The 25,421-nt window shown below is 37.5% G+C and overlaps 1 protein-coding gene across 1 annotated transcript in view; it reads right to left on the reverse strand.

Moving 5' to 3' along the window:
• Positions 1–25,421, reverse strand: part of Brinp1 (BMP/retinoic acid inducible neural specific 1) — a 140,725-nt gene that overhangs the window by 13,425 nt on the left and 101,879 nt on the right. Inside the window, exons 5-6 of the mRNA XM_052175513.1 lie at positions 25,082–25,318; positions 19,230–19,452 (exon numbers count right to left, since the gene is read on the reverse strand). Of these exons, the coding sequence (XP_052031473.1) occupies positions 19,230–19,452; positions 25,082–25,318 (460 nt within the window). The remainder of the gene's footprint in view (positions 1–19,229; positions 19,453–25,081; positions 25,319–25,421) is intronic.

Consider the following 25,421-nt stretch of genomic DNA (forward strand, 5'->3'; position numbering starts at 1 on the left):
TAAATAGATAAGAAATGCTTAAAATACTTCTAGCTCAAAGCTTCATTGTCACATAGTTGGGAAGAAATCCTTAGGCTCCAATGATTGACAGACAACTGCCCCAGGCCGTGCTGAATTTATTTGTGGACTTGAACCTCTTATTTAATAAAACAGTTTAATAATACTCAGAATAAGTCATTGTCACCCAAAATATATCCTTCAACACGTGCGCGCACACACACACACACACACACACACGCACACACACACACGTGCGCGCGCGCACACACACACACAGATACACACTTGTTTGTGTACAAGAAAATGAGTAGTCAAGATATATCAAGTAGCATTTTTGTTTGTTTGTTTTTGCTTGGTTTGCTTTGTTTTGTGAGTGGAAATGCTGATGAGACTACAGTGGCAGAATGTCAAAACCACAAATATAAATGATGCTTGGACAAGAGCTGGACCATGAAATAGATGGAAAAGTAAGACTAGAAACATTAGGTAATTTTCCTGAGCTTATACAAATTGTAACTGGAAAGCTACAACCCAAATCTTCCCCTCAAGACAGAATTTGCACATTGCCCAAAATAACACTGTTAATCTTCCTTTAAGCTTTCTCCAGAGGAACCGTCACTCTACCTAGATTATTGTGCATTCAAGAAAGGAAATAATCTTATTGTTAGGAGACTGCTGGACATTATCCCTGAAGACACTAATTTTAGGAGATAGGAAATAGCTCTATGAGCCCCTCCTCCACTCAGTTAGGATAGAAGTTTATAGACTTCAAGTACTGCATGCCTTCCTCACAGGAGTCTAGTGATTATTTTCTTTATATATTGAGTATTTATTCACTTGTAGTATGTATAAAAGGGGATTTTCTTCATAATTAGAATACTCAGCCACGTGCAAAATGTCTTCTCCCTCTTCTGGTACCCACACTGTATATACACCCACAGAATATGAAAATTGGATGGCAGTTTATGGGAAATTATCCACTATAATCATCCTCTAGGAAAACCAATAAAGGAAAACAACAATAATTAAAACAAATAACAAACCATATACCTCAGAGAAGAATTTAGCAATAGCTTTAAATATTAAAATAAACTCACTAAAATAGTTCTGAGGAACTAAGTTCTAAAGGTCAATTTTATGTTATGGAATGTTTCTTCACAGGGTCTATAAAGCATGTGCTTCCTTCTCATGTATCATGGATTGATCTAGAAAAATAAATTAATACAAACCATATTCTATATGTATACTTACTAAAGAGACAGAATTCTGGTTATATTCTTGAATGCTGGTAGATACCACTACTACTTTTATTAACAAAATAAGATAGAAAAGATATACTCTGTTTATGCATCTAGAACTGAAGCACCCAGTAGATATCATCTCCTGTGCATTGTAAATATACCTCTTGATGGTCAAAAACTCATCTCACCAACCTGGTGATGCTGATCAAGAACCACATAGAGAGGCCTCGAAGATAAGTAGTTGGTCAATGGAACACAGTCTTTTAAATACCTCTGCTTACAAACCATTGGAGACTTCTTAGAATCTCTTTTAGGACATCTACTAGTTGTATACAATAGAGTAACTGCAGCTTACTATAGGGAGAACACAATTGCTTTGATTATACAGGCTTGGATGTCTAACAACACATCATGAGTTTAGATAGTAATTCTTCCTGTGAAGGCTGGATAGATGCCCCAGACTAGGAAAATTTAAGGCAGGTTGATGGGAGTGGGGTGGGTAGAGGAACACCCTCATAGAAGCAAAAGGAGGTTGGATGGACAGGGGGTTTCTGGGTGGGGGGAAACTGGGAAAGGGAATAACATTTGAAATGTAAATAAAGAATATATCCAATTTAAAAAAAGAGACTCTAAATATGGGTCAATGTTTTATGAAAAATATGTATTCTGAATAGTATATATGCTATAAACTCAAAAGAAAGCTCAGTATATCTTTTCCCTATTTGATTGTGAGCTGGCTAATGTTCAAATATGAGGGAGAATTCTAAATGTGCCTCCTTAGTCACCCCTGTTTTTCAGGATCCAATCTCCTACCTCCTACCACTGTCAATATGATAGGTGTTTGCTTCAGTAATCATTATATATACAGATAGAGATAGAGATAGAGAAAGAGATAGAGATGGAGATGATATAGATATAGATGTAGGTGTAAATATAGATATAGATATGTAGATTAGATATAGATATAGATATACAGATATATAGATATATAGATTTGTAGATATATAGATATATTTCTGACCTAAATGTGGGGAGTTTATCTGGAAGTTCGTATTCTTATTAGTTGTGTTGATTAAGATAAAATACTTTCTAAGTCAGAAGCATCTGAAGCTATGTAAAGCAGGCCTTTGAAAAGGAACAGATAATGTACAATTACAGTACAGTAACAAATATGAGGTTGAAATCTGTCATAGCCAGAAAACAACAAGGGAGTGATGACCTGAATCTTATAACTGCACATAGTAGGAAGAAACTTAGATAAGCATTCTTCCCCATGGGTTTTAATAGGTAAGGGCCTACTATGGCCAATCATTAATTTTTTTTCATGAGGAATAAGTGCTTCTAACTCCATCACAACCCAGATTTAAACCCATGAACACTGTAAGACTGTGTATCTGTCATTTCAGCCTCTATATGTACGGTAATTCCTCTTACAACAATACAAGCTAATTCACTTATACTCTGATGAAGATATTTCTTTATTCTATTTTCTTATATCATTTACTAAAATGAATGGATTTCAGTTACATCTTTTAGATTTCCTTCCAGAAAGAACACATGGATTTGTAATTTGAGGTCCTTTGCTCTTTTTGATGTCATTAAAAATGCTAGATTTCAAGTAGCACTAAATAAGGTCATCTACTGTCATCTTCATCACTTCAGTGCTTCATTGTACAAAGTCTACGGTGTCTCACCTTAGGAAATATTCACTAAAGATCTCTTGAATGAAGGACTGGATGGAGCAATAAATGAAGATGCCTTATAAACATAAATAGAAATCATTTGGGAACAAGTTCATGGGTCCAGACCCATGCAAGTTTGCCATAGGAGGAGCCATATGCTGTAATTATGAGAGAGGCAGAAACTGGAGGAATAGATACAACCATCAATGTACCATCAAAGGTGCAAAGACCCTTACAGACTCGAAATAACCTAGGCTGGAGGGTGTTCTCTTGGAAATAGTTCTCTCTTCAAGATTTGGAATGTCCCCAAACTAAGTCAGCTAAATTTACTCCAAAATTATACTAGAGATGGAGTACCTTTATGCTGTTACATTAGCAACTGCAAGTTGGAATTTATGCTGCCTCTCAGTAGCAATGCAATACATTAGCAACTGCTTATGCAGAAGTGTTTGGAATTTTCTGCTCCAGAAAGATATTTTATATCCAGAATGAGGATCTCTGCAGACAATAGAGGAAACCACAGACTTTGGCATCCAGGACAATCGACAGGCTGGAGGGTACTTTTTCATCTGTATTTAGTTTCTTTGTCTAATACCATTATGAGAAATACTTAGATTTTTGTCACTTATCTGCTTAACTTTTTTAAAAATTCACTCTTATATAAATATACTGGAATCATTGACATTCCTTTCTGTTTTTCTCCTCTTTCAACATTCTGTAGAATTCACTTAGACATTTTTGTATCCTCTGTGCCAAGTATATGCACTAAGGTGAAACCTTATGTGTTGCAATGAGTAGAGTCTTATAATCAAATATTTATGATTCAGTATCACCAAGAACCTATGCTGCATCCCAGATCTATTCAATCAGATACACCTTGGGTTGATCCAGTCGTGTATATTGAAATTGTTTCAGATGAGTGTGTCTCTCATTGCCGTCTAACAAGTGTTAATAGTCATATCAATAGAGGAATGTGATATAAATTCTATATGCCTACAAGGCAGCCTATTTTTTTTAAGGTTGTCATTCAAACAACTTCCATTTCATGCTGCTAAATCACAATTTCCCTTCTATTTTGTTTTCACCATTTTTTTCTACCACCAAAACAATGAAATTATAACTCAATGTACGAAACATTTAATCCATCGATAAGTCCACTCCAGCACAGGGACCTAACAATAAGGGCAATTGCAGAAAGGGCTCGTTTGTATTGACCATTCTTTTGTGCACTACAAATATCATCTACAAATCTTGAGTCATCCTCACAGTGGCCCTTTGAAGGGATTCCATGCACTATATCATTTTACAGGTGATAATAGTTAGGGTCAAAAGACACACAGCTCATAACTTCATAAGACTGAACACAACTGCTTACAATGCCATGGGCTGAAATAATTTCAAATTTTTGTAAACCATTAATTTCAAAAATTTTCAATTTTTGTAGACCATTATCCTGATTTCTAATTGCCCATCTTTGGAAAATATAGTTTACCTCTTCACAAGTAAATAAGTACATCTTCTTTTCTTGAATAGGAAAACCATTGCTGCCACTGCAAGTTCAAATATCATCTCTCAACTTCCATTTCAAAACTCAGTAATTGGTGCATTATCAGGTGGCAGGCATACTACCTCCTGCTGAGTATGTGTTGGCTGAGCAAAAGTCCAAACAACAAAAATCCCACTAGAGTCTCTGCCCTTACTAATGGTATACTCAAATGGGGGAAATCTGGAATGAAGCATACAATTGCAAATGTGACCATATTAGAAAGAATGTATACAAAGTTCTATAAAGGCATACAATAAATGAACATTGCAAGCTAGGACACTGGGCCAAGTGTTCCTTAGAAACTACACATTAAGGAACTTTGCCAGATCACTAAATCTCCTAAATGTTTAATGAGTCCAGAGTTTGGTCCAGAGTTAAGGTCCAGAGTTTGAATTCTCCCAGAATTAATATAAAAGTTCAGGAGTGGCAGTGCATGTCTACAATCTCCTATCTGGAAAAACAGGGATAGCAGGATACCTTCTGTTTGCTGATCAATATGTCTAGTATGTCTAATCAAACCACTGAGATGCAGATTCAAAGAAATACCTTACCCCAAGATAATAAGGTGGAGAGTTATAGGAGAAGACATCGTAGCTTGGCTTCTTGTTCTATATGTTAAATTAACACTTATAAAACATGAACACATATGCACGTATACAGCACACATGTATACACACACAGACATAATACTCAGTTTATGCTAGTTTTCATAAAGGATGTGCAATATCTGGTAGGTCAACCATGTTTCAGAGGATGACCATGCATCTAGGAGTATATGGAAAATACAAGTTTGATGCAAGAGGTTATAGGAGAAATGACCATACAAAGTTGTGTTGGTAAGAAACTGGGATGGATGTTGGAGGAGTTGAGGGATAATGATAAATATGGTCAAAATACAATATACAAGATTCTCAAAGAATTAATAAAAATTTTCAGAAAAATTCTTAAAATACTACAAAAGAAGGAATAAGAATTTCTATCACCAGTGGGAAAGGCTCCAAAATCAGATCTCTATGCAAATTATTGAGGATGTTCATGTCACTCAGAATTTTCGTGCCTGCCTCATCTTCGGTCTGCTTATATCAGTTGTATCAATATATCATGGAGATAATAAAATAAATCAATGATATTCGAGTTGTGTTTTTCCAGACTGTGGATAAACTCATTTGAACTACGTAGCAAAATTTAATATAGACCAGCTAATAACAATAAAGGCAATTAATTTAAATAAAGAAAAACAGGATTTGAAGCTCATAAAAATTCTAAAACATTCATTTAGACTGTTTCTTATGAGTCTAAACTGAATAAACTAATATGAAAATACTGCATAATTATTAACATGGTTTATGTAAGGATGTATGCAGAATGTCAGACTGAATATACAAACCCTCTTAAAATGGGTTTGGTTCAATTTCCAAAAGACTGGCAAGGACTATACAGTATAAGCTAATATAAAATTGTTCTTTATATGCAACATGTTGGAATTGTAGAACATGTATAGAGATGGCATGTACACATGTCTTCTTTCACTCAATTTTACTTCTATCTTCTGTTTCTATTCCAATTCACAACCTTGGCACTCCATTGTGATCTGGTTGGAGGACTTACTTTAGTCGTCTTGCCATGTGCTAAACATACCACATTAAATGTTCTATTGCTGGCTTTTGAGAGTAAGACCATAAGTTTACATCTATCACCACATAGAGAAGTTTGGATATCTAAATACTGAGTCAACTTTTCCTTAAAGGTTAATGCCATGATATCTTGAAGTGTTTGAATGTTCAGGGCTGAGAATTCTAATTTCTATCATTTTCATCACAGTGTTATATTTTGCTAGGCTCATATTTTACCTTATATAACAGAAAGACCCTCATCTTAGGAGGAGAAATTGTGTCTACATCCTTTCTTTAGGGAGTTTTTCTCATTCTCTGTGGGTCCTGACCTCTTTGGGTGTCCCATGTCAGGTATCATGAATATCAGATATTTACATTACAATTCATAACAGTAGCAAGATTACAGCAAAATAATTTTATGATTGGGGGTCACAACAACAAGACTACTGTATTAAAGAGCAGCATTAGAAAGTGTGGGAACTACTGCTCTAAGGTTCATTACCCTCTCTTCTTGATTATGTTCATAATCTATCTCTGCATTTCTTTACATGTTACAGAGTTGTCATATAATTTGACTGGGCCACTGACTCTGTGTGGTTCTTATCCTGACTGCAGATGAGGAAACAGAGGACATAAGCAGATTTAGAGTCTTCTGAAGGTCAGACACCTAATGAATGGCATGGCCTAGACTGTCCTTCCAATAAATTACAAACTAACTTGAGTTCAATAAAATATAAATCGCCAAAGCTCTGTGTCCTATGTCAGAAGTCTGTGGAGATTTTGTCCAGAACAACAAAGTGCAAAGTTCAGAGAGACAAGTGGGAACCAGTGTGGATATTAAGGGTCATTGGAATCGAGATAATAATTATTTTAGTAGCCAGAATCTTTCCACAGACACCAATTAAACACTGAATGGAATAAAAAGTATGTTAAAAGCTGACAAGGGTTCAGAAGCTAAGGCCCCAGGACTAGAGTCTGAGGCATATGTCTCCAAGAGATTTTTATTTCAACAATGTATAATTACATTGTGTTTGGCTGCAGCCTGCACTACCAGGTCAAGGCCATGCGGATTTCAGAAGTAAAAATAAGTCAAAGTCCACGTGTCATTGGGAAATGCAAATAATTATGCTACATATAATAATCTCCCATTGTTCTGCTTTATTTCACAACATAATCATCTCAAACAATCAAATAATGGTTGGATGTAAGTCACACCATCATCAAATACTCATATCTGCAAAGAACAGCAGTTCATTTTTGCTAAATTTAATAAGCTCTAAAATATCTGTTTATAGTTATTTTTAGTATGTTATAAATTTATTATTATTCATTATCTTTCTCTATCTTTCTCATTCTCCTCCTTTCCTTTCCTCTTTCTTCTTCCCTTTTTCATTTATTTTTGTTTGCTTTATTACTCTCCTTCATTTCCTTTATCCTTATTTTGGTTAACAGGAATTTTTCCAAAGTAATAGATTTTGCAAAACTTTTATAAAGAATAGATAAAGACAATTTACACTAGCTGCTTTGATTTTACTACAGTGAACTATCCATCTGCAGACCTTGTTCTAGCTTTGATTTCTTTTTCAGAAATTCTTGAAGTGACACTGACCAAATGACTTAATTTATTTGGTCTTAAATCTTTCTATGGAAAATGAGGGGGAAAATGCAATTCAAACATATTCAATGTAGTCAGAAAACCTAGAAATCACTGGAATGTTGATGACATTCAGTTTTGACAGGATGATGTTAGTATGCCACCCACATGCATTCTGAGGAAAAACATAATCGCTTTATTTACTTACTGAAAAGTTTTCCAAATGTATGGTGTGTAACAGTTTTTGTGCTAAAAAGTTCTGAGACAAAGATGACAAAGCATGTTGACAGAGATGTTTGTACATTGCTGACAGTTTTGTATTGTGGTCAGTAAATTATAGTATAATGGTGCACTGTGATCCACACAGGAATTTACAGTGCTAGGAAATCATGTGAAATGAGATACAAGGCAGACTTTTCATAAAAAGAGGAATCACCAGAAGGTGATCAAATCACCTGACTTGAGATTTGAAGAACAGGTAGAGGCTACACACACACACACACACACACACACACACAGAACTTAGCACAGGCCAATTTTTATCAGATCTGTAGGTCACCTTAAAATCTCATTCCTTTCATCGAAAGTAATATTTGTCAAAAGGCTCTAAGTGAACTGGGGCCAAGGCTGGATTTGCTTCTTAAGTAATAATTCTGATGACTTCTGGGAATACAAATTGAAAAGTGATCAGAGTTGATTCTGGGACACTTAGTTAAGAGGGTATTCTATATTCAGGCAAAAGCAGACCATAGTTTGAACTACAGGGTACTCATTAAATTTGACTAATTAGCATTATCTGAGAGCAGCTCTTCTCAAAGATTCAATTACTGACCTTCTACCAATATTTCACAATAGAATGATTACTCTAAGTGATATTTCTCATAGACGTGGGAAGGACCTCAGAGATAATTAAGCCTCATTGTTTTCAAATTGTTTTGCCAAAAGAAAAATCACCTCATCTTCCCAAAATCAGTTTAATTCAGAATTCCCATAAAGAAAACATCACAGTTTTAGTTAAAAATGAGCTACAATTGTTTCCCATTTAATCTGTATACCCTATTGGACAGTGCTGAATTAAGCTCAGGTACCTCATTTGTAAAATACTGTCTTTTATATCCTACCACATATAGACTGGTGTATTGAGGGCATTGTTGTTTGTGTCTTTAACTACCGCCAAAACCTTGCATTGTCCTAGTAGACAAGATGACCGATTAATGGTCCCAGTTTTGCATCAAGGGCACCTGAACACAGCATTTCCTGAGAGGCTTTGTTTTCATTTCTCTCCATTCCTTTGTACATTCAGTTTTATTTCATATAATCCCAAACTCTTTCTACCTTCATTCCTTCATCTTTACTTACTCCTTATCCCTGTAGGAATAAGAAGAAAATCTTAGTACTGAAAACAAGTTTATTATAAATATATGTTGGTATCTCCCTTCAAGACTGGATAGAACATTATGAATATTATAAAAGTGGACATCGTCTCCTCCATGACAAAAAACCTCTACCAGCCAACTTTACATCATTGTGCCTTAATGACATCATTCATAAAAGTGAGATGGATTAGTTCTACGTCACTAATGGTAAGATGATAGGGATGATGGATTAATTCCTGACACAGATGAATTAGATTACAAGTGCTAACTGGTTACATTGCCTTTTAACTCAATCTTTTTCTCTTCCCTTTGAGTTTGGATTCAAGTCCACCTTACTTGCCTTGATATTTCTTCAAATGGTCCAAATTTCTGAACTGCACTTAACACAAAAATGACCCTCTGATGTACAAAATAGTAATTATTCTCATGTTAAATATGAGATTTCCCAGGAATCAAGCTGAGTATAGACATCTATGTCTCTAATGATACCATTCAAAATGTAGAAGCATAATTACTGAAAGATTGAGTTTTGTGTGGTATATATATTGAGAACTTGCTTTGTGTGTGTGGTTTTGTGTGTGTGTGTGTGTGTGTGTGTGTGTTTTCACCTGTGTACATGCTTGGGTCAGGTTATCTGGGATTCTAATAGTCAAAAATTGGAATACCTGGCAACAATAGCCAAACTAGAATCTGCAGCTTGAATCTTATTTTTAACTGCATACTGCAATGACTATGGGTGACCAAAGCCACACGAAATTTTCTATGGATCTCTGCTTTACTTTACAGTTCAGATCACAGGAGTCTGAAACTAGAAATGGCTTTCCGACACACCTTTAATCCCAGTAATTGGAAGGCAGAGGTAGGAGGATCTCTGAGTTCGAGGCCAGCCTGGTTTACAGAGTGTGTTCCAGGTCAGCCAGGGCTATACAGAGAAACCCTGTCTCGAACAAACAAAAACAACAACAACAAAAATTCCACTACAATGTAGCAAATCCTTGAGATGCCATAACACACATGAAATTCCCAAAGGCATTTGGTTGAGTCTAGAATTGATCTTTTAATACTCCTGTACTGGACCTGGTGTTGCTATAGGTGTTATTTATCTTGGCACTTCCAAAGCAATGAACATGGTAATCCCTCAGGAAACATTTGTTTCATTAGCCTAAAGGTAAGAAAAAGTGGGGAATAGTATTGAAAGCATTGCCAAAAGAAACAACTTCCTGAAAAGAATACCCTCACTCTGGCACTAAAAAAAAAAAAAAAAAAAAAAAAAAAAAAAAAACATTAATAAATGGCATCTTATGAAATTGAAAAACGTCTACAAAGCAAAGGACACAATCTATAAAAAAAAAAAAAAGCAGCAGCCCACAGAATGGGAAAAGATTTTTACTAACTCCACATATGACAGAGAACTAATTTCTAAAATATATAAAGAACTCAAGAAACTAGACATTCCCAACCTAAACATAATCCAATTAAAAATGAGATGCAGATCTAAACAGGATTCTCAACAGAGAAATCTCAAAGAAACACTTAAAGAAATGTTCAACATCCTTAACCCTCAGTGAAATATAAATCAAAATGACCTTGAGATTCTATCTCACACCTGCCAGAATGCCTAGGGTCAAAAACACAAGTGGCAGGCTCTGGCGGTAAGGATGTGGAACAAAGGGAACACTTTTCTACCGCTAGTAGTTATGCAAACTTGTACAGCCATTTTGGAAACCAATATGGTGGTTTCTCAAGACCCAGCTATACCACTCTTGGGCATAGTCCCAAAATATACTCCATCCTTTCATAAGGACACTTGCTCAGTTATGTTCATAGGAGCTTTACTTATAAGAGCTAAAAGTAGAAATGACCTAGATTTCCCTCAACCAAAGAATGGATAAAGAAAATACATTACATTTATACAATTCAGTATTATTCAGCTGTTAAAAACAGATATCATGAAATATGCAGGCCAATGGAACTAGAAAAAAACATACTAAGGTAAACCACATGTAGAAAGACAAACATATTATTACTCACTTATAAGTGGATATTAGCTGTAAATTAAAAGATACAGTTCACAGACCCAGAGAGGCTAGGCAACAAGGAAGCTTCAGAGGAAATGCAAGGAACCCCTGGGGGAAGGGGTTACAGAGGAGATTTTGCAGCTCAAATGGGGACAGGTAGTATCTAGAACAAGAACAATCATATAGTGGTGGTATGAGATACTTAGAGAAATAACTGGAATTTGAAGCTTTTCAGGGAGAGGTGGAAACCCAGTGCAATGGAAACTACAAGGAATGTATGAGAGTGATCCTAGCAAAAAGTACTAATAATGAGGACACAGGGCCTGGACTGTCTTACATTCTGTAAACAGGGAAGATCTCAAGTTGGATGCCAACCCAGCTGTTGTCCGGACAGAGTCTAGCAGAATCATCATGAAAGAGACCAGAAAGACTTCATTCAGCAACTGATATGAGCAGATGCATATATATATATATATATATATATATATATATATATATATATATATATATATATATATATATATATGGTATTTATCTTGACACTCATACATGCACATATATGACTTATATCTCTTGCACTTCAAAACCATGAACATGGTAACTACTCAGGAAACATTTGTTCCATTATACTGAATTGAGCCAAGACTCCTTCTCACTCTAAATAAGTTCTGGGCCAGTTTGGGTTTGGGATTCAGAGCATGATTCAAAGCAGGAAAGTCACCATAACCCTCATCACAGAGACCCTTTTTAAAGTCTCAATCATAGGACCAGTGCCTATAAACCTTAATCCTTGTCTACCACACCTCTAATCATGAAAACCTAACCCTGATTTTGATATCGCCACCCTGAATCCTGGGTATTCCCACAATACAGATCTGCTTGCACAGCACATATCTTATATAACATGGGCTTTTCCTTATCTACACAAGGAACTTTTCTCTTCAGCCAATTTAGGTAGCCAGCAAAATAATTTTAATCCTTCTGTTCAGCTGTGGCATAATCTAAGTGTATTAATCTCTTGGTTTGTCAGTTCTTTTTGTCCATGGATCAAAATCACCTACTCCCTGGAGATAGGAGAAGAATAACATGCAAGATATGTCATGCCATTACTACCAGAGCTTTGTATTATTGAGTAATAATAGTGTTATAAGAAATTAGTAGGTAAAATGTCAATGCTATTGAGAATTAGCATTAATTAATAGGTAAATTAATTAATAGGTAATTAATAGGTAAAGTGCAATTTTACTGAGAATTTTGCTTATCAAGGTCATGGTTAGTCTTTCCTGTGGGTAAAATCCTACAATTTACTAAACACTCTTATCATGTGTGCAACATTATAAACTTCATTTTATAAAACAAACAAACAAAAACAAAACTCAAGGTTCAAATATTACCTCATGTTAGAATCACTCTCTGGCAATAGTATTGGGATTTGAACCAAAGGAGTCTGATTCAAAAATCTGTGCACATAATGAGTTCTATTATCTGCTTCATTATTATACACTTATTAAACAATTAGGTGTTCTTGTTGTTCATTACTGCTATTATTGATATTATTACTGTCATTACTATTAATCTTATTTTCCCTATCTGGTATAGTTATTTTGTTCTCCACTTATATTCAATGTCAGTGTTTTTGACACTACATAATCCCATGGTACTATGCATGGGACTGAGGGGTAATTATACAGTAGTGAATTCTCTGAACTATAAGAAAATAATGAGCCAGAAAAATAGGAGTATTGGTGTAATGGTGGTATCATAGTTGTGGAGATAACTAATTACTTTCTTTTTGATTTGGGAGCTTACTCTATAAGAGGGACCTATATCTAATACTGTAAACTAAGTCTAAAACACACAATTTAGAAGCACGTAAGAGGATTTCTTATCTCAATTGCCATATCATCAAATATTCCCTAAATATTTATGTTTATATCCATAGACAAAGTGTATTTTCAGCCTAAAATAGACAAATGTCTTGCAGTGGTCCATAGTTGTACAAGATGCTGTGAATAAACGGGGCCTGAGGGTTCTGCCCTAAACAAGAAATTTTCATTACCCCATGTAAGGATCAAGAAACATTTCAGAAAGAGGGATAGAGAAAATGTCAAATTATAGAAATATAAGAGGGTGATAAAATACCTTATCTTCTAAAGAAGACCCAAAATCCTTGATGACCATACATCTGTGCATACTACAGAGTCCACCGAAATTATATCCTTCTAACAGTCAGCTATAAAGGGGCAAGGAACTCCTGGAACCGGACCACCTATATCTGATTTGTTGGCAACCAACAGACTTTGTGAGCAGGGAAAACTATGGTTTCTAGCTCTGTGTGTGTGTGTGTGTGTGTATAACTCATTACAGAGCACAGATTTTTGAATCAGACTCCTGTGGTTCAAATCTCAATATATATATATGTACTAGTAAAGCCCTGGCTCTAATGGCTAATTCCAAACTCAGGAATACACAGAGGGTCCAACTTAAATTCAGTAGGAAAATAAATTAAGCCCAAAGTAGTGAATAGGTAAAGATATCCAGGCGAAGTAGAGCAGGTTGGTAAGGAAAGAAAGGAAATAAGAATTGAAAATCAAATTAATATGCAAGTATAAAATTGTACAAGAACAAATAATTTGCTAATAAAAAATACAAACCCCCTCAGCATTAGACAGATTTTCATATTAGCCATGCTTGCTCTTTTCAAGGCTATGGAAATGCCAAAAATGAGTAAGACCCATCCTTGTTCAAGGTGCAGTGCTTACTTAGTAAAAGGGAAGGGATGCAACTGTGCAAATTCCAGGTGATGAAATGCTACCACCCACTATTTGGTGTCTGTCATGCTTGAGGTCTTCTCTATAGTTGTAGCTATGTAGTCCTGGATTTTTTTCCTACTCTACCTGTGACATGGCCCTTGTGCCAGATCCTGTTACAGAAATAGGGTATGCCAAATGTAAAGGTGTCTGGCAGGGAAGTTTTCTGTGACTTATCTCGCATTCAAAAGATCTTCACAATATTCAATCCAATATTATAAAATGCAAATGATACTTTCTAGCTGTTAAAGGTAAGTTTAAAGAAATCTTAAGACTTCCTTCGTTTTCAGGATGTCCTCTTTTCATAGCCCAGCTGCCATGCTGCCGAAAGACCAAATGACATGTCGAGGACATGGGTGAGCATTCTTGTTGACAGCCCCAGCTGAGCCTCCAGCTGACAGCCAGCATCAACTGCCAGCTCTGGTAGAAAGATGCTTTGGAGGTCCACTGAGGAAAGTCACCCAAGGACACTGGCCTCAGCCAGTTTCAGAGTCCTCCAACTGTACCAAGTCAACCTGTACAATCATGAGAGGTCACAGTGCATGGTTTTGAGAGTTTTAGGGTGAATTTTTTTTCATGAATAGATAACCAAGATATGTATTCTGCCTAGCATCCTGATAATAAACTTTGATCAAGTAAAGTTCTGAAGATCCAGAGTTGACCTCTCACTAAAAGATAAATGACTCATTTGAAATATCAATAATGGCTGGCAAATATTTGGCACATCCCTAACCTTCCTTTGCCTCAGTGCCTTTATCCATAATATGAGACTAGTAACCTGTTTCATGAAACTGTGATGTGATAAAACAATGCATTCACATAAGACACCAGAATACCAAGCTTATAGAACATACATAATAGATGAATTCCCTGCCACTTTTGACTAGAGTCAAATATTTCACTAGGACTTTAAATTTTAAAAATCTCCATCCTTATACTTAACCTGAAGGCAATTATCATTATCCAGGTCTCGAAGTGAGGTGCAGGTACTTACATCAAGCTTAATGGCTAGGGCACGTCAGAAAGACCTGACTCCAACCAGTGTACAGTAAATGATCTTTTCTCTCCTCTCCCTTTCTGCCTCAGTGCCACCCTTCTGCGAGACAAGTACAAATGGCAGTGGCTCCTGTTGCAGTAACAGCACCTGCTCAGAGCACTCAACGCCTATGGAGTTCAACGAGCAGACAAACTGAAGCCAAGCAATCAGTTCATTTGCAAACATAAACTGGCTCAGCTAGAGGTGGCTCAAGGTTCTCACTGCTCTCACCTCTGTCTGACACCGCTCTTTGGCAGAGAGGTGTCCTGCTAGTCTGAGAAATGCTCATTAAAGCCTGGGCTTCACATGTCAGGAAGCAGCCCACAGCCAGGACAAGAAAGTTCAGCACCCCTGGGAAAGCTACAGAGCCTCATTTTGTATGCTCCCACCCTCAGCAGTATAGCATTCATCCCTCTGTATATGAACACCACTTAGTGACTTGACAACTGCGGATTCCAGACAATGTCCTAGAGAGAGTGGAAGGCTTGAGATGGGTTTTTTCCTTTTTCAGGTGGGCAAGTCAACACCCAGAGTTCTGTATTTAAAGATCCTAGTAGCAGTATGGTGTTTCTAGCTATCCACACCTAGCAAGTTCCACAAGCAGAAGAAAAGGTTAGGCACAGTGTTGAACACCTGAGCTTGGAATCAGGAAGACACTTATCCAAAATGACATAGACTCACTAATACTAAGGCATCCTCAGATCTATCATTCAAGTCCAGGTTCCTGGACAGCCCAGGTCCCACACACTACCATTTTGGCCCTTCCTCTTTCCTCATGCACATATGACATCTTTCTGTCTCTTCCTAGATCCAGTGTGCCAGTGGTGGGTTATGCCCTGTAGATTTCTTCTCCAATTTAATTAATGTGCTTTCCCACTCTCTTTACTTGGAATTTCTGAAGTGACACTGAAAAAATGATATAGATATATGTGTAGCTTTATAATAGTTAAATATTGCTCCTTTTGCCCAGATTTATTTCTGTTTGGTCAGTCTTGGAACTCACAGTTTCTTCGTCTAAAAAAATGTGACAGAAATCTTTTAGAGCAGTGTTTTCAACCTGTCGCTCATGGCATATCAAATATCTTGCATTTTAGATATTCACATTATGATTCATAACAGTAGCAGAATTACAGTTATGAAGTATCAGCAAAATAATTTTATGAGTGAGGGTCACAACAAGTATGTTAAAAGTTTTCAGCATTAAAAAGGTTGAAAACCACTGCTTTCCAGTGTTATTGGCTGGGTTATCTAAATTCCCTTGCAAATGCAAATGTTGAAGACCTGATCTCTCTGTACAGCTATACATAACTGTATTCAGACATCATTTTTAGGTTGAAATGAGCTCATTAGGGATGAATGCTAATATAGTATGGCTGGTTTTCAAGCAGAGAAGATGAGTACATAGACATACCTGCCTAAAAGAAACACAGGGAACAGGACACAGGAGACAATCCATAGAATCCTCAGAAGAAACAACCTTACCAAACCCTGTGTTTAAACTTCAAGCTACTAGAATTGTAAGAAAATAGATGTCGGCTGTTTAAGTTGGCTAGTCTGTAGGACTTAGCTGAAATAACTTTACAAAATACCCACCTGAGGTGAATTTTATTTTCTGATTCACATAGGAACCTTTCCACACTCCTGCTCTGAGAACCATCTTTCATCACAGTGTGGACTCTAGTCACTTACTTACGAGCCACAAACAGTGCCTGAGGCTGGTCACCTGCCACAGGCCTGATAAATCTAATGGTTCTACTTCAGAGACTCCCTTATGGTGGCAGCTTGAGCATCTGCTGCATGCAACAGGGAAGTCAATTTGTGAACAGTCCCTTTTCCAAGTCTGTGGTTCAGCAGTACAGCAACACGTCAACAACTGACAGAACAAAAAAAAAATCGATTTCACTCTCCAAATGGTTATTACAAATGAGAGACAATGCAGTGGACTCGGAATTGGAACGTCTGAAGCAAGCAAAGATGAACAGCACTAGTGTTGTAAGGATACATGTCACAGTGCAGGAAGGAGAGATGGTGCATTAAGAAACATGGTTTTATATAAGTGAGAACTTGGAATAAGGAATATTTTCTATACAATCAGGGAAGACTTCACAGAGGAAGCAACATTGGCTACTGGTGTAGAAACACAAGAAGAGAAAGTTTCAAATTTAGATACACGGCTTGAACTGTCTAGAGAAATATAATGAATTTTAATTCTTGTCTTGTGTGCAAGCACACTAGACATTTCGGAGGACAGATTTGGATTTATAGATTTAAATGCCATTTTGACTTTTGCTTTACAACAGATTAGCTAAGTTTCATTCTCCATGAATTTTGAAGTCAGATAATTCTTTAGCAGACTGTCCTGTATAATATCATTCCATGTGAAAATTAAAAATGTCCTTGTACCTACCCACATATCCCTTGGGGACAAAGTCAACCCCATCTGAAAACCTCTGATTAACTGTAGCAGCTTTGAACTAGTGACTTCAGTTCTCTGAAATTCAGTTTTCTGGACTCCACAATAGGAAAATAAACACACACACACAGACACACACAATGTGGCCAAGCCAGTTCATGCTATGTAAATTTGACATGAGTTTTCAAAATGTAAGTATGTGTATGTGTGTCTGCACACACATGCATTTGTACATGAATGTGTGCATACTTGTGTATACATACAAAGCCCAAAAAGAGTCCCCTTATCTCTCATATTTTATGTATTTCCGTGAAGCAGAGCCTCTCCCTTATCTTGAGGCTTGTGTTTTCTCAGCTAAGATAATGGCCAGCGAGTCGCAGCATTCCTGCCTCCTCTCTGAATAGAGGTAAGGTTATATATGTATGACAGATGCTGAGCTTGCTCAGTGGGGAGAAAATGAGAATGGTAGTCCTCATGACTGGGCAAAAAGTACCCTTAATCACTAAGCTATCTCCCTCATCCCAAACTTGTCTCATGGGTTAAAAAACTCGTTTTTCTTTCCTGTATAAAATAAAAGGCAATATCCTATACCCAGTGGAAAATGAATGGTAAGAGAACAGTTCTGACTGAATTAGGATAGCAAATCTGTTCAGGTTCCCCCCACTCCCCTGGGTTTATCCCACTCTGCTCCTAAACTGCTTTATGGCTGTCTTGTGACAGTCTCATAGAAAGCCTGGCTACAATGCTATAGAAATGTCTTGGCTGCAGGTAGATCATAAATTGCCTGGAAGAATAGAGTTTGACCAACTGAGATTGAATACTGGCTTCTTCATTGAAAAGGCAGACCCTGTCTGTTCATTCCTGTGTTTCCCACTGGAAATCAATAGAAATGGTACAAGACAGGGTTAAGCTAAAACCAGACTAGGCAAAGGAAACAAGTATGAACTTACGCAGACACATGATCTTTAGATTGGGTCGTACAGCAAGGGGACTGGCCTGTATATTCCTCTTTCAAACTTTCACTAGCCAGTGCTACCATTGTTCCACTTCACTCTGATCAAAGGTTCACCACTACCTCAACTGACTAGTTAATTAGGTAGCCCAGTTCCTTTATCATTAAGATGAGATTCTTAATTCTTCCCAACAAAGTACTTTAAAATTGGTACAGATATTGTATTTTATGTAAACTGTAATTGCTGGTACCAGTGTTGGAGGTCACTGTCAGTCAGGGTGGGTGGGTTGGGAAGCATTTTCATAGAAGTGGGGGAAGGGAATGGGAGAGGGAGTTTCAAGAGGGAAAAATCAGGAAAGAAGACAATATTTGAAAAGTAAATAAATAAAATAATCCAATAAAAAAAGAGAAAGGCACAAACAATGCAAAGCTGACCTTCACGGTTCAATTTCCTTTGTCATTATTGGGAAACTGATTTCAGGACTTTTCATACAGATGCCGAAATCAGTGGATGTGCAAATCTTTTAAATTAAGTGAAGGTAGCATTTGTATATTACCCATGCACATCTTCCTCTGTACTTTAAGGCATCTCCAAGGTACTTGTAATCCTTCATTTAGCATACTTTTATCATGTGGTTTAGAAAACCATGACTAGAAAAAAATCTAAGCATATGCAGAAGAAACACAAATTGTGTTTTGATCATTTCAATCTGAGGTTAGTTAAACTGTAGATGGAGAAACCACAGATAGAGAACAACAGTATAGAAAGCATATAGATTTTAAAAGTTGCAAGAACCAAATGCAGGCACGTTCATTGACTGCTTTGCTTAAAGAGTTTTAAATAGGCTACTTGAAGCCCATATCCCTCTGTTTTAGGACAATGTGCTAGCTGACACTGAGCACTGGGGTTCCAGGGTATTGTAGAAGTGGAGGTGTAAGAGTACGTACCTCTCTCTAGGCAGCTGGTGGTTGGGATTGTGTCGACAGCGCACACTGAGGCCAAAGAGCTTGCGGGCAGTCCGTTGGATTTTCTGCCTCTGTGCCTCAGTGGCACTCTGTAGGAGCTTGTATCGGCTCTGCAGGTCCCAGTCATTGCCCCAGTGCTGGTGGATGCTGCCAATCGTCAGAAAGTGATTGCTTGGGAGACGTTTCATGAATGACTTAAACTCATCTGACAAGAGAGAAGAGTTAGGAGAGAAGGGTTGAGCATGACAGCTACCATCTGAAGTCCTGTTTAAAGACTTAGTCCTAACTTATTCCTGTAGTATTTTCTGTTTTAAGCCAAGGAAGGGGATAAGGAAACTGTGCTACACATACGCCATAGAATACTATTCTGCTATAAATAAAAATGAAATCATAAAGATTGCTGGTAGATGGAAGTATCTAGAAAAAAATCATGTTGAGTGAAGTACCCAGACACAAAAAGACAAATATTAAGTGTTCTCTTTCCCCAGAAGTTCCAAGCTCTAAATCTTCAGATATAAGTGTACTCCTTATCTATCATTAAGACAACTGGTCTGTGGATCAGAAGATCATTATAGACTATCACAATCAATCAGAATACAGAATTGTGGAATCCAGTCCTTCTGGATATGCAACCAGATATATAAAGCTTGAGGAAAACACTGAGGAAGAGTAGGCATAAAAATTCTTAGAGCCAGAATATCAGGGAGTTTGTTTTGAGAATGTGCCTCTTAGAAATGGTGGAGGCCACACCCATACTGTTTAACCAATATGACTGCTTATCATGAGCTGAGCACAGACAACACTGGATGTTCAAAAGTGAACCTGGGAACTCTCACAAGGCCTCAATCATACACAGAGAACTGCAGGCAACTGAGGGATGCTAAGAGGTGCAGAAACAGATTTTCTCCAGGAAAGACCACTCCAGAGGGGTTTTGGTTAATCCTGTATTCATTTCTGATATTTAGCTCCATCTACCAATGAACAACCCTGTAATTTGAATGAGTCCAGTATAACACTGCATAGTCATCTGTGCTGCTAACACTGGACCTATATTGAAGGAAGGATCTATATTTAAGATATGGTTCTACAAACTTCCAGCATGGGGATGTCAGGTTACAATACAAACCCTTTGCATTCACACTTAACAGTGCCTTTTGAATCAAATTGTTATTCTCAATTTTTTAGAACATTGAAAGGCATTGAGCCAATCTACATAGAAAATCAATCAAAGGGGAGACTCCTGTGAGTCTTTGGGGGTTACCCTAACTGGGATCCTAGCCCAAAATCTATCCAAAATTATGATTTTGGTAGAATTGTAACTGAAAATAAATGTGAAGAAAACAGTGTTAATAAATTCTCCTCAGATACTGTTTGCTGCTAAGTGAACAAATTCATGGGCCTTCTTTCCCTTTGAAGTACAGGACTCTAGTAGATCCAGAGTAGTGTTAAAACCATATTAGCTAGTAACTGAATCTTTCTCTTTGAGGTAACCTGTAGGACTGATGGAGAACTGAAGAAAGTAAAATTCTACACTCATGATCCAACTGTCATTTGGAGTCCTAGGTTTCAAACATATAACATCTTCTCCAGTGTTGATAACCAACAATTTAATAAAAATAAAAATAAATAAAATAAAATGGTAAGGCGTTCCTTGGTAAAAGTTGAAGCCCTAGTTCTCAATATTTGAATTTAGGAGCAACATCTCAGGCATCAGATTGACATACCTTAGAAATAACCTAGCTCAGCTCTCTTATCCACATATCTTGCAAACTAAAGCCCAGAACAACAAATTGATTTTTTGAAAGATAACACAGGCATAGAGATTCAAGAGCCAAGAGTAAAACCTGCTCTTATCTACTCTGACACTCTCTCAGACACACCATCCTTCCCCCGTGTCCTTCTCAACTGCTGGGGAAAATGAAACAAAATATGGGTCATTTTGTAGATAAAAGGTTTCAGGCAAATGGAAGGAACTAGAAAATATCATTCCAAGTGCGGTACCCCAGACACAGAAAGACTGTGAACTCATCTATAAGTGGACATTAGCTATAAAGTTCAGTGTGCCCATGCTACAATCCACAAACCCAAAGAAGCTACGTAACAAGGAGGGCTCAAAGAAGGCTACTTAAGTATCACTCAGAATAGGAAAGGAAAGAGAAATCTAAAGTAGATGGAGGGAGGGAACTGGGTGGGGGGTGGGATGGAAGAGGAAGAGGGTAGAGACCAGGTGTGGGGAAATGGGAAGAGTTGAAAGAGACAACAGAAATCAGTAAGAGACAACCCTGGGAAAGGGGAGACTCCTGGAAGTCTTTGGGGGTGACCCTAACTGGGATCCTAACTATGGGGGAAATAGAGCTTGAATTGGCCACTTCCTGTAAACAGATGGGGCTCCCAGTTTAGGGAGGGGAACACAAACTCACCTAGAAGACAGTCAACCCAATTTTGTCCTGCTTCCAAAAAATGCAAGGATAAAGATAGAACAGAGATTGAGGAAATGGACAGCCAATGACTGGCCCAACTTGAGACCCATCCCATGAGAGAGTGTCAACCCTTATCATTAGTAATGAGTTTTGGTGATGCTTGGAGAGACAAACCTAGTATAACTGTTCTGAGAGGCTTTATCCAGCAGCTTATGAAAACACAGCCAGATATCCACAGCTCAACAAGCCGGAGCTCGAGGAGTTTTGTGGAAGAATGGGGTGAGGGAATAAAGAGCCAGAGGGATCAAGGACATTACTAGGAGACCTACAGAATAAGCTAACCTGGGCTCAAGGGGGCTCACAGAGACTGAACTATCAACCAAAGAGGATACATTGGCCAGTACTCTGGGCCCACAGAAATTTGTAGTGGATGTGTAGCTTGGTCTTTATGTGGGTCTCTTAACAACCGACTGTCTATCACTATGTTGTGGACTATGAATCCCTTACTCATAGCTGGAATGCCTTATTTAGCCTCAATGAGAGAAAATGCACTTAGTCCTGCTGTGACTTGGTGTATCAGGGTGAGTGGGTAACAATCTGGGTCATCCCCTTCTTGAAGAGAAGTGGAAGGGGAAAGGGGAAGGGTGTCTAAGGGAGGGAGTATGAGGAGAGGAGGGAGGGGTCTTAGATCAAGCTGTAAAGTGAATAAACAAACCAAACGACAAAACAAAACCAAACACATTAGATCCAGCTGAAAAATTGTATTTCATGCTATTATACATCCAAGGAAACTTGTATGGATTTATTTATTTTATTTATATAAGGACTATTTTCATAGCACTTGACAGTTACAGAAGCTAATCCTAAGCACCTGGAACTCACAAATGATCTTCAAAACAAACCTCAGAATTACATATTTGTAGGTTCAGAACAAAAGAGGTATCTGACTTGCATAGGGTCAATGGCCAGTAGGTGATAGACTTGAAAGTGCAGGCGTGATCCAGAATACATGCTCTCAACGTATTCTACTTCCTCTCAATACACAGAGAGAAACCTTGACTCTCGGCATACTGAGAGAGGGAAAAGAAAAAGTTCTAAAAACAAATGTTTTCAGCCAGACATTTAGAAACTTTGTGATGATAGTCAAATAAAAAAAATTCAAATTTCATATTGACAACTGAAGAATATGGGGCCCTCATCAATACATCCCTTAAATTGGTATAACAGTATCTAATCCAAATTTAGAAATTGTAAAACCATCAAAAAAGCCATTATTATCTTACTATTTTTCCACCCAGGGCTGAGCCATTAAGGCTAAGGATTTGAATAGAAGGAAAAGGTATAAATTCATGACATAGATATTTGTTTCAATAAGCAGATATATGTTAAATTGAGAACTTGTTTCAGAGGGGTTTGTGCAGGAGAGGCATGTATATATACCTTATAAGGAAAAAGAGCAAAGCAACTTCTATTTTTCTAGCATTTTCTTATTCTGCAGCATCTCACATTCTGTCTTCTTACTCACCCACTCAGAGTAGCTTCTTTCTGAAACTAGTGTTCCTTATTACTGTGCAGACAGACTGTGTTTCCTTCAGAATTTTAGTAATTAGTAGCAGTTCTTTATAAAAGGAGTCTGTCAAATCTATTTTGTTTCTTTGAGGCCAAGACTCACCACAATACCCTTATATCATGATTGCTCTGCTTCACAGACCCAAGAATTTGAAAGAGACTAATGGCTACAGCTTCATAATACATCCACAGTAGCTCCATCCAAGTTGCATGACCCTGGAGGAGCAGAATCTTTGATGGATCCTGTATGTTGGCAAGCTGGGGTTTCAAGTTCATTGCAACCAGTCATTTCAAATTACCTCCTGTGAAATTCTGCTTCTGTTTGTGACACACAGTGGCTCTGAGATAAGATTTTTTTTTTTTTTGGTCAAAGGACTTTGTGGCTAAAGACTTAAATGCCTTCCGATATTCAAAACATAAACATGACCTCTTCTTTATCAGACAAGGGAGTACATGCCTATAGCGTTCAGGAGAATTTATAAATCGAAAAGACTGCTGTAACAACTGGGTTTGGAGCCAGGGACTCCATTACCAATGCTGCCTGTCCCAAAGAGTGTAACGTCAGAGCAGAGTATGAGTCCTGGTGTCCTGCAATCACACCCTACTTGGTTTCTTGTAAGTGTAACAGACAGGGGATATATAAAATTGTATCACAAACTGTAATGCTCTATTGATTAGGTTATTCATTTAACAGATGATAAAATACATATTATAAGTGTATTATGTCTTGATGAGGCTTCGTGGAATTTTTAAGGACTCTTAAATTTATCCTGTCTAAAACTGACTGCATGGTCTTGATTTCAGACTTTTTTGAGTGTTCTACCCACAGGATGCCAATAACAATAATGTTATCTAATATGCATCTTCAAGTCATGCTCTTGGACATCATGTCAGCTTTTTTATTAAATTCTCTGAGACAACCAGCATCTAACTCTGCCAATTCCCCTTCTAAATATGCAAGGCATTCTGTACATTTCTACATCTCCTCCCTGATCTACACTGGGCTTATATCACTCCTAGGAAACCTGTGAACTGAGTCCCTGACTCAATGAGACTTTCACTTGTTTTCAACATGGCATGGTTCACTTTGTTGGGCACACCATTGTGCCAGCTGCTCCTCATTCTTACTCATAGATACTTGAAACGTCATAATCATTCGCATCATTTACATGGTTACATAACTAATTTCTGACAGAATTCAAAGCTTCAAGAAGGCAAAGGTCCAACTTTAGACCTTACTTCCGCCTCAACCTTGGATAATTGACTTTTCTCCCCTGTAACTCATTATTCTGAACCAGGAAATGTAGGACACAGCTAAATTATCAGAAAAGAACTTTTCAGTTTTGATAATCTGTGTGATATTCATAATTTTATCCCATAATTTTATCTCACTCTACACATGTAAGACACATATATACATCCGTGCATATGCATGTGCTTATAATCATATATATAAACACACATACACACTCATGTATGCTCATTGATGAATTCATACTTATACACACTTATGTTTATACACACGTTCACACATAAACAGAGACTTGGGAATAAACATAAGACCCTCTGATTCTCCACTCTGCATAGATGTCTTCTCAGTCTTACCTTGTCGTGAATCCAACAGAGACGATCCATCACATAAGTACCTTGCCTAATGATATCCACTGTTTCATTCTATAGAGACTGAATGTCTGATTGCCTTGTGAGGGTTACTACAGCTGACCCTGATCCCTTGAACATGAACAAGTGCCCTTCTTTGGTTCCCCTCACATCAGTCATAACTGCAATTAGGTGATACCATTTTCTAGGTTTGGCCAGAGGCATTCATGGTAGTAGTCTGTGTACCTGAATTCTCCAGGTCCTTGTAAGCTTCCGTCCAGGCCTTGGCCATGTTAGCCAGGGTAAACTCCATGATCTGGATGTCGGTGATGGGGCAGTTGCACTGTGGGAACTCCTCAGCGCACTGGCAGCGACACTGGCTGTTCTGACACACATACTCTCCCTCACCATTGCACATGATGTAACTCAAAGCGGACTGGACAAACTTCTCTTGAAGATACTGTGGGAAGATTATCTGAAGACCTGGTTAGAAAGAGCAAGAAGAGAAAATCAAAAAGGATTAAAAAAAAAAGGTGTTTTATTAACAGCCTCTGAAGGTGACAAGAATCTGGTACTGTAAGGTTTC

This window comes from Apodemus sylvaticus, chromosome 3, assembly GCF_947179515.1.
Source record: "Apodemus sylvaticus chromosome 3, mApoSyl1.1, whole genome shotgun sequence".
Classification (NCBI taxonomy): Eukaryota; Metazoa; Chordata; class Mammalia; order Rodentia; family Muridae; genus Apodemus; species Apodemus sylvaticus.